The 11451-nt window shown below is 45.0% G+C and overlaps 1 protein-coding gene across 1 annotated transcript; it reads right to left on the bottom strand.

The window, feature by feature from the left end:
* Positions 1–6357: 6357 nt before the first annotated feature.
* Positions 6358–10410, bottom strand: LOC134379036 (triggering receptor expressed on myeloid cells 3-like). The gene is given in 4 exon segments (XM_063098300.1): positions 6358–6452; positions 8804–9051; positions 9053–9149; positions 10350–10410. Coding segments are annotated over 4 exon segments (501 nt in total).
* Between the last annotated feature and the right edge of the window lie 1041 nt (positions 10411–11451).

Here is an 11451-nt window from a genome sequence, read left to right on the forward strand (position 1 = left end):
GAATATTGAATTTAAATGGCACCATAGACCAGATGAACCTAACAGACATTTACAGAACATTTCATCAAACAGCTGCAAAATACATATTTTTTTCATTGGCACATTGAACATCCTCCAGGATTGACCATATGTTAGGCCACAAAACAAGCTTTGCAAGTTCAAAAAAAATTGAAATTTTATCAACTATCTTTTCTGACCACAACAGTATAAAACTAGAAGTCAATAAAAGAAGGATCATTGGAAACTGTACAAATACATGGATATTAAACAACATGCTCCTAAACAAAGAATGGGTCAAAGAAGAAATTTAGAAATTCCTGAAGACAAATGAAAATGAAAACACAACATACCAGAACCTATGGGATATAGCAAAAGCAGTTTTAAGAGGAAAGTTTATAGCAATAAATACCTACATTAAAAAAAAGAAAGACTTCAAATAAACAACCTAACATTACACCTCAAGGAACTAGAAAAATAAAAACAAATCATTGCCCAAATTAGCAGGAGAGAAATAAAGATCAGAGCAGAAATAAATGAATTAGAGATTACAAAAATCAAAAAGATCAATGAAACAAAGGTTAATTGTTTGAAAAGATAAAAATTTAACAAACCATTTGCTGGACTAAGGGAAAAAGAGAGAAGACTCAAATAAATAAAATCAGAAATAAAAAAGGAGACTTACAACTGATGCCATAGAAATATGAAGGATCATATGAGACTATCATGAACATCTATATGTTACCAAACTGAAAAATCTAGAAGAAATGTATAAATTCCCAGATACACACAAGTTACCAAGGTTGAATCATGAAGAATTAGAAAACATAAACAGATCAATAACGAGTAATGAGACTGAAGCAGTAATAAAAAGTCTCCCAACAACAAAAAGCCCAGGATCAGAGGGCCTCTTGATTCTGCCAAACATTTAAAGAACTAATACCAATTCTTCTCAAACCCTTCCACAATATTAAAGAGGAGGATACACTTCCAAATTCATTTTATGAGGCCAGCATTACCCACATACCAAAACCAGAAAAGGACACAAAAAGAAAGAAAACTACAGAGCAATATCCCAGATGAAAATAGATGTGAAAATCCTCAACAAAATGCTGTCAAGCAAATCCAAAGCACATTAAAAAGATCATTCACCGTGATCAAGTGGGATTCATCTCAGAAGTGCAAAGATGGCTTAACATATGTGAATCAATTAATATGACACATCATATCTACAGAATGAAGGTCAAAAACCTGATGATCATTTCAATAGACTCAGAAAAAGCACGTGATAAAATTCAACACAGTTTCATGATAAAAATATTCAACAAATTGTGTATAGAGGGAATGTACCTAAACACAATAAAGGACAATATAACAAACCCACAGCTAATGTCATATTGAATAGACAAAAGGTGAAGGCTTTTCTTTTGAGATGTGGAACCAGACAAGGATGCCCACTTTCCCCACTCTTACACAATGAAGTACTAGAAGTTCTAGCCAATAAGGAAAGAGAAAGAAACAAAGAGCATCCAAATTGGAAAAGAGGAAGTCAAACTATTCTTATTTGCAGATGACTTGATCATAACTTGAACTACAACTAATCTGAGACATGACAAAATTCCCTGTAATCCTCCTGGAATGTGAGAGGATGTGAGGCCTGTGAAAACATCTCTCAGTCTCCTCCTATCTACCCTAGAAGAGTTTCTCTTCATCTCCTGGGTTCTGTGAGGTAAGAGGCTTTCTGCCTTATCCTGTAGAATAGAGCTGCAGGCTATAAAACCACTCAGCTGCAGTCTAAAGTTGACTCCTCCGCAATGGGATACTGCACAACTCACGCTGCAGTTATCCAGCCCGTTTTGTTTTGGGGTGTGGGATAAGGACCGCAAGGAGCTGGCCCCTTTGGATAGTCTTTTTTTCATTGTTTCTGTAAGTAATAAACTGCTTGAATCTAAAAGTGTCCTATTGTCCAATGTGTTATTGACAGATAACAGACAACAGATTAACAGATAACAGACTGAGAAGACATTTGCAATGTCTAAAACTGACCATGGATTAATATGTAAACTAACCTAGGGGTTATTAAATATCAACTAGCAGAAGAAAGGAAATCTCATAAAAAGTATAAAAGTATTTGCCTACTCTAAGGTCATGTTTTCTACATTTTCTAGAAGCTATATTGTTTTTCTCTTTCATATCACATCTATGATTCATTTTGAATTAATTGTGTGCATGGTGTGAGAAAGGGGTAAGAGCCTATTTCTTTCTATGTGGGTATCTAATTGGTCCTCACCATTTGATGGAAAGACCATTCTTTCCTCTCCAAAGCGTGGAGGCATCTTTGTAGCAGTCAAGTGACTGTGCACGTGTGGGTATATTTCCAAACCCTCTATTCTGTTTCATTGGTCTATTTGGCTTTATGCCAATTGAGTATGTACTCTAGAAAAAATCTTATACAGGACTTTCAGCAACACAAATGGGGATATTTATTTTAAATTTTTGGTTTTTGTTTTTCTGTTCGTGTGTGTGTGTGTGTGTGTGTGGTATGTTTGTGGTGTGTTTGTTTTGGCAGCAAAGAGTTGAAACACCTGAGACGTCCATAACTAGATAAAAATGGAAAAGTAAAATCAAATAGTTACATTATGTGGAATCCTACATAACAGCAAAAAAAAAAAAAAAAAGCCTATATTTACATACAGCAACAAGAATAGTCTCAGAAGCACAATATTGAGTGAAAATTTATAAATAGAGCTATAATTTTCAAAAAAGAAGGTTAAATCTTGACTCTCATACAGATAAAAATAAACACATGTTAAAATTTTTATTTAAGTAATAGTCAATAACTCATACTCAGGCAGATGTTACAACCAGGTGTTTTTTTTTAAGTCAAAAGGCACAAATGTATGTGGAGTTATGAAATGATGAAATGAATTGCAGGAGGAAGCAAACTAATTGTATTAGCCCATTTTCTGTTGCTTATAATAGAATGCCTGAAATTGGGTAATTTATAAAGAAATGAAATTTACTTCTTACAGTTTTGTAGGCTGGGAAATCCACAGTCCAGGGAACACATCTGGTGAGAGCCTTCTTCCTGATGAGGGGTCTCTGCAGAGTCCCATGGCAACACAGGGTATCACATGGGGAGAATGGCAAGAGAGTTAACCTGCTCACTTGCTCTCCTTATAAATCCACCAGAACCACCCCCATGATAGTTTTGGATTAATCCCTTCAGGAGGGCACAGTTCTCACAATCCAATCACCTCTCAAAGGACCCACCTTTCAAACATCATAATCAGATCTACCACACTCTTACCATGGTTACAGTAGAGATCAAGTTTCCAACACATGAACTCTTGCAGGGCACATTTGTCCCACAGAACTAGTATTGGATTTTTCCCCCACAGGAGGGGAAGGATGGCAGAACAAAATTTGTCTGTCAGTTACTTTCAATCGACAAATTATAAAATTGTTCTCATAGAATCAAAATCAGAAAACACAAGGAAGAGTTTTTGAGAGACAATGCAGAGTTTTCTACTGAATTCCAAATTTTTTATACAATAGGGTGAAATTTGTATAAAAATAAAGCACAAAATCAATTTTACACAAATTACACAATGTCCAAGGTATTGTTATTGGTAAATGGGAACTTGTTATAATTTTCATAATAAATAGATAATAGAGTATATTTGACATGAAAACAAAGAATGGGTGTTTATTTTTCTCTTAATAATGTCTGTCTTTCATTGTCAGTAAAAGAAACAACAAAACTTTAAAATTTGGACTATTTTAATCTCCGTTTTGGCTGAGATTGTTTGGGTAGATGCTGTGGACTTAATTTTCATTCCTACCTCCTTCTCATGGGCCCTTCTATAGTAAAAGGTCTGCAAAATCATTTCTTAGACTCCCTGGCAGCTACCATTCCAGATATATTTTAGGCCTCACCCATCAAATGCATTTTTATGAGACAAATTTGGAACTGAGTTGGATGGGTCAAAAGGCATCCATCTTGCTGGCATGGACTGTGGCTGAGAAGGAGAGGTTCTGGAGCCAGAGCCTTGCTGGTAGCTTCTTGATTTGAGAAGTTTCCTGATTCTTCAGGGACCCTGACTCTGGCAAGAGCAATGGGCTCTTTGAGAGTCACTTACAGCCAGTACGTAGATCTGATTCTGTAAATGACTTAATATTCTATTTTTTAAAAATCACTTTCTACTTTAAAAAGGTAGATTGGATTTTGTTGTCTGCAACTGAACACTGATTGATGCAAGTTCCCCCAAAAAAGAGATGCCATATTCCAGAGTGAGGTGGGACACCAGTGTGTAGCATATGCAAAAAGTTATCTAAGACATTTCTGCTGCCTTTATTCCCTCATCTACATCAGGCATATGAAATTGTGGAGAGTCTGAAGATTGGGGGAAGATTTTCAGACAGTTATTGGTGTGCTATGACCCTGGGGACAGAGGGATGCCTGCCCCTTATCTCAAGCCTAGGGTGAGGGGTTTCAAGGCTACAACTATGGAGCTTATTAAGTGTCCCCTGCAGTCAGACTGAGTCTGACTGAAACCTAAGAACGGCAGCAGGCAGAGGCTGCAGATGACCAGCTGCCCTGATGACAGAGTGAAGGAGCAGTGGCGGCCTGGGGTCTGCCAGGGTCCCATGAGTGTGCTAGGCTAAAGGACGTGGGTGAGGGTTGTCCATGGACCAGATATGCAAGGCAGCCAGTGTGGCTTATCCTTGATCCTGTCCCAAAAGGCTGTCTGGAGATGGAGGAACCTCAGGGAGAAATAGCTAAAGGTGGATGGCCAAGTGCTTGGAGACTGAAGGGGGAGCCAGGAGCAACCAGCCAAGAAAGAGATCCAGTTGCTATGTCCAGGAGACTGCAAATGATAGACAAGGGTGTTGCTTGAAGAGCCCACAGCAGTGCCCTGTGAGAGAACATCAGCTTAAATCCCACGAGTCATCAAAGGCCTTTCCTGCTCCCTCCTCTTCTCCCCTGCACTGCTGCAAGCACTCCTCCCAAGCTGCAGCTGGAAGGCGGAGATGGGAAGCAAAGAAAGAAAAGCCAACCTGGACCCTCCGTCCCTCCGAAGGGCCAAAATTCCAAGGCTTTGGGTTCTAAGCTTTCGCTTTAAATGGAGCCTTGTGTTCTCTACGCTAATTACTGACTGACGCTAGTTTTGGAATAAACATTTTACGATCTAAAAATGACCAGAACAGAAGGGATGTATAGTCAGAACACAGAGGATATTTAGTGCACAGAAACTGCTCTGTATGACACTAACAGTGGGTACATATAATTACCCATTTGTCAAACCCAGAGAATGTCCAACACCAAGAGGGAGCCCAAATGAAGTCTATGTGCGTTGGGTGATGAAGATGCTTTAGTGTAGGCTTATCTGCTCTAACAAATGGGGCAGGGGTGACCAATACTGGTGGGAATGCTGATAGTGTGGAAGGCTGTGCTTGGGGGACAGGGTGCAGGTATATGGGAACAATTTCTCTTTTCTCTTCAATTTATCTGTGAACCTAAAACTGCTCTAAAACTAAGTTTATTTTTTGTAAATTACCAGAAGAGTGATGGCTCCTTTGTAGTTTCATCCAAGGACCAGAGAAATTTCCAGCAGTGGTAGTCTGGAGGCAGTGGGGAACGGTTATCAAGTCCTTTTGAATTACACTTGGTGAGTCCCAGTTGCTCTGGTTAATGACGAAATCAATGGCCCTAGCCGTGATCTCTGAGGACATCCCACGGGTCTCCTTCCACCTGGCTCTCCACACTTTCATTCTCATTACTGTCTCTTTGCCTCAGGGTCAGAGTGATGCTGGGCAGAGAGCTCATGAGAGGAATGTAGGAAGCCTTTTATTGACCAGACAGGGAACGTGCTACTGTTAGGGGAGGAAGGCATGCCCTTCGGCTCCTGGAGGGGACACTCTGCTGTTGCCCAGGGTTTACCTTGTGCTGGGGACACCTCAGGAGGTAATCTCACCTGAGGAATGAGGGAAACAGACAGTGTTGGAAAAAGATCAATCCCAGCCAGCCCAGGCTTGAGTCTACCTCCTTCCTCTGAGAAAAGTCTGGGTTGCCCACACCTCACCCTGCCCCGCCCACCCCAGGTCATCCCATGCTGGGAACCCAACCCAGCCCTATTCTCATCATTCCCAGCATCCTGACCCATGCCCCGCTCTGTCCCAGGTTCTGGCCCTGCTCCTGTCCAAAGACCTCTTGAGAAGAGAAGGCATGAGAAGTCAGGCAACAGGCTCTGGGATCCCCTAGGAGACAGTCCCTCTAACCAGCATCTGCAGCAGGTGCCTCTGTTCCTTCATTCTTTTCCACCTCAAGCCTGGCCCCAATCCCTACTCACCTGAGGCTCAGGCTTTCCAGAGAAGGACAAACAGGACTGAGAACACCAGGCCCTTGTTCAGGATGAATCCGCACGTCAGGACAATGGCCAGCACCGGCAGCTCTGTGAGGTCAAAGGCAAATGAGCGTCAGCTCCCTGGGTTTGACCTTCTTGAATCCCAAAGGGTGAGTGTCTGCTGAATGCTCTGCCCTGAAGCCAGCCTGCTCCCTGCCTCCTGGCCATGAGAGCAACCAAGCCAAGTTTTGCATCCCTTGAAGATGGAGCCTCCACCAGTCCATCTCAACCCCCACTCTCATCCCAAAGGACTCTAACTGGCCTCCTGCCTCTAATATCTGCCGACCTTATTCCTCCTGCAAAGATACTGAGTGGGTCTGCACTGCGCCCCTAGCTTTTCCACCAAGGGACACAGGGGACCCTAATGCTCCCCCTGCCTACAGCACAAACTGCACACGATTGCACGGCATTCCAGTCTCTGAATAACCCAAGATTTATTGTCCTGCTTTAACCTTGCCATCTCCTCTCTCCACTCAGCCAAACCGTCTACCTGTGTAGATGATGCACTATGTGTGGGCCTTTCCACCACCTATGCCCTCTTGCTGCCACCACAAATGCCACCCTTCTGGCACACTTTGTCAGTTCTCATCCATCTCCAAGGGTTCTCCTCCAGGGAGTGTTCTCTGACACCCACTCCCGACAGCTGCTCTGGGAGTCACCCTGCTCTGTTCATTTGCTACTAAGAGCTGCTCTGTAGGGATGGACATCTGTCAGTCCCATTTGTTGACTCCAAGGAAGAGGCTGCTGGTTGCTCAGCTTCCATTTGGGACTGCTCCACACTTTCTAGTAGTGAAGCCTTGTCAGCAGGGGTGTAATACATCTGTATACACTCAGCACCCCAGCCCCCAGCTCCCTTCTGTGGGGGCTGGTGGATGGGACTTCTGCTGCCTTGAAGTAGTAACATCCAAGCCTTGGATTGGGGCTTTAGGATAGAAATAAAAGTGAAGGTCATTCTGCCCACTTGGGCTCAGGACCCCGTTGTCCTGCTGCAGCAAGAGACAGTCCTCTGTGTGGTTCAGCCTGGCTCTCTGGATTGTACCAGGGATGAAAGCCTCGGTCCCAGATGATCCCAAAGTAGTACTTTGCTTTGCTCTGGCCTCTGTGCAGCAACCCTCATTTAGACTGTCTTTCAGGTTGGTTCTGTTTGGTAAGTGACGTGTTCCAAAAGAGATAAAGGCTCTTCAGGGTCTTGGCTGAGACCTAGCCCAGCCTATTTGGGGGCCAGATAATGCTTGGCAAAGATGGGACAGCACACCAGGAGCCTGCCAGGCCATCTATGTAACCTAGCTGACCTAATCTGAGCTGAGAGAGACCTCCAAGGAGCCTAGAACAACTTTTCTTCTCCTACAGGCTAAGCAGCTCTGTCATAAGTTCATTGCCATAGGACCCACACTCTAGTTGGGAGAGAAAGGTTCACAGGGTCCTAGAAAGTCAAAGGTAGAAGGAGTGTTCAACACCATCCAGTTCAGCCTCCCAAGGGACAGGGTAGACAGGCAGTGCCCAAGGTCACATAATGGACAGCGACAGAGCAAGGCCCTGTGCTAGTGGGGACCTCTCAAACTGACCAGCTCAGAAGAAAACATTTACTGAGAAACTTGAGGCAAATGTGTGCTCCACCCTCTCAGTTCTATCTTCCCTTGTGGGTAGACAGGATTTCCAGCAGAGGAGGGGAATTAGCACCACCAGTGAGACACAAAGTGAAGGTCAGCGAAATGCCCTTTATTTGCTCGTTAATATCTATCATTCACCTACTACTTTTTAAATCCCTTCACACACATTGTACACAATTATTGAAAATCAACGTTGTACCCCACATGTATGTATAATAAAACAAACAATAAAAAAATAAATACAAAAAAGTAAATAAATAAATCCCTTGAGAAAGGGGACAGATTTCTGTTGGCCAAATTGGGTCCATTTGCCAGTTTCACCGGGGACAACTGAGTCAGACAAGCCCCTGTTGGACCCCAGCTGCACCATTTATCTGCTGAATGAAATAGTGAATAACTTCACCTCTGCGAGACTTCCCTGGTACAGTGGAGACAGCAGAACTCATTTCAAGTAGGGAGATTAACAAGTTAAATGTTTCACACATAGTACACGTTCAGTTATCCGGTTCCTCTAGCAGGTTCTCTGTCACGAAGGAAGATGATTTTTGAGGTCACCTAGTCCAACCTCCTCATCTTACAATGAGAAAACAGAGGACCAGAGAGGAGCTATGATTTTCTCAATGTCACAAGGCAAGACAGAGGAAGGCCCAGGTGCCCTGATTTGTGGTCCTAAACTTTTCCCATTACCCTGCACTGTCTCTCCAAAGCAGTCGCTCATGGCAGATGGGGTCCCAGCCCACTGGCTGTGCTTGAGAGGACCCTTCCCTGACCGGGGTCACTGCTGCTCACCTTTGCACTGTACCAGCCGAATCCGATCGTGCAGGATAACAGGGTCACGAGGTGAGAGGAGGATCACACACTGGTACAGCCCCACGTCCTGCCTCTGGAGCCCTGTCACCGTGACCCTGATTACAGATTCAGTGGGAAAATCCTCCAGCAGGTACCTCCCAACGTGGGCCCGGTTTAGGTTCGGGTTTGTAGTCTCTGTGCTCACAAGAGTCTCTGGGGAGCCCTGGCTCCCCACCCGCTGCCAGGCTAGCGGCATATTTCATGGTGTTGTAAGGACAGACCACAGTCATGTTCTTTCCTTCTAGCAGACACATTGACTCCTCCCGTTCGCCTACAGCTTGGAATCCTAGAATGAGGAGTCAAAGCGATTCATTGAGCACATGTTGTTTCTTCCATCAGCCCCGCGTGCCCAGCCTCAGACCCCACCACAGACACAGGACCACAGGTGAAGAGTACTAATAGCTCCACTAAGCATTTAAGGGTGATCTAGGATTTCTGTCTGTATTTGGAAATGGTTCAGCAATCATGTGTTTGTTCGTATATGTGTGCCACCAATATACACTCACGGAGCAAACAAGAAAAAACTGATCATGGTTGAATGTTGTAATCTTGGCAATGAGCTTATGGTGGCTATCTTTTCTATATTTTGTAGATTGGAAAATTTTCACTTAAAAGAGGTACAAAACAACTTCATCAGTTTTACCACCCACTTTCTATTCTACTTGCTGCCCAGACATGTCCCTGGATTTCTGGTACACAGTCCTTTGTATGAGCTCCTTGTGTCCCCAAGTTGAATGCTGAACACTACCAGTGGGCACTGATCTCTTGCTTCACCTGCCCCTCAACACCATCAACATCACTCACCACAACTTTTATTAAGCATCTACTTTGCCCTAAATACTGAGCCAAGAGCTTCCATCAACCTGAGATTTAATTCTAGGACAACCCTCTGAAGTACGTACCATCTACAGATGAACACTTTTGAGAAGATGCTATTTGAAAAGGAGGAAACTGAGGCTCACAGAGTTTCGGGGTCTTTCTCAAGGTCACATATGCAGAAAGAGGAAGAGACGGGACTTGAACCAGCTCCGTCTGGTTCCAGAGCCCTCACTCTCTTTCCCACGCTCCTCTCTGCCCCTGGCCAGAGGGACTCGTGCTGAAATTCTCTCTTCGTGCTGCTACTTGGTCCTTTGTTGTCAGTGACCTTCTCCTCCGCCCCATGACAGAATATTCCTTGAAGGGGGGACTTCGTCTTACACTGCTTCACATCTCCCAGGACATCGGTGCAGTGCTGGGGGATTGCTCGCTACACTCCACCTAATTTTCTCAGCTTCCAGATGCACTAGAGGAGCCTCACGGTGGACCAGCGCAGTCCACATCCATTACCTGCCTTTTCCCTTTCCTGTCTCTCGCACACACCCCGACCCCATTCCTGTCCACCCTAAAGTGATGAGAGGAAACTGCTCTCAGTACGTACCTCCCTGAGCTGTCCACATCGCTCTCCCTGGAGTCCTCTCCCCCATCCTTTTTACCTGCCTCTCCTTACCTGAAACACCGAGCAGCAGCAGCAGCAGCAGCAGCAGCAGCCTTAGCCACCCCAGAGCCATGTCCCCTCCATTCTGTCCCTACAGTGGATCCACGTCTTGCTGGCCAGGCCAGGGCCTCCCTCTCTCAGTTGCTGGAGGGTGTTGCCCCACATCAGTGTTTGCATCTTCCCGGAAAGGCTGGGCTGTTGCTTTGCAATTGAGAAACCCTGAGGGAACTGTGGCAAGAGGGATCAGCTCAGGTAATGCAGAAGGTGAAAATGAAGAAAAGAGCGATTGCTGTCCTTGTGACAGCTTCCTTCCTGCCTTCATTATGTCACAGACCTCCTGGGAAGCACTCAGTAGCTCCCCGTTCCCCACCACAGCAAGTCTAGACCCACCGTCTGAGGTCCCCCCCAACTCCACTCACTTCCTCAGATCACCAGGATATTCTCATCACTGGTCACTGACCACTGTGTCCCACAGCCCTCCTGCCATTCTGCTCATCGGAAATGATAGCGTGCATCTAAACTGCGCTCCCCTCCACGCCTGGTTTCTGACAAGCCACCTCCTTTCACCTTTCTCCATGCCACGGTTCTCAAGTGTGGGCACTTGGCTGAATCACTCAGGAAGGTGGGACACAGACACATGCCTGGGCTTCACCCCAGAAATGCCATTTGGGAGGTCTGGTGAGGGGCCTTGGAACCTGCATTTTCACAAGCAGCCCAGGTGATTCTGAGGCAGGTGCTCCACGTAGACCAGACCCAGCCTGAGACAGTGGTGATGTTGCCATTGATGCCCTGCCCCAGACACTTGGAGCTGCCAATCTCTTGCCACCATGCTGTTCCTGGATTCTGAATGTTCTAATTCCCTCTGTCCTAGTCACCTCCAACTGGCCCCGCATCTTGTGTCTCACCCTCACGATGCAGAATTCTGCATCAGAATCAGGCATTTGGCCCAGCTTCATCAAGTCACATGCTGGCACCAAGTCACATGCCTTCATCAGAGCTGCCAAGGAGAAGGTGGGAGGAATATCTTCTTCCATCCTCAATAGAAGTGGAAGCAGAGCTCTGCATCCTAGTGGGACTCACACGTTGGGGCATGTCTTATGAACGGAAAAGGTGT

This window comes from Cynocephalus volans, chromosome 5 (genome assembly GCF_027409185.1).
Source record: "Cynocephalus volans isolate mCynVol1 chromosome 5, mCynVol1.pri, whole genome shotgun sequence".
Lineage (NCBI taxonomy): Eukaryota > Metazoa > Chordata > Mammalia > Dermoptera > Cynocephalidae > Cynocephalus > Cynocephalus volans.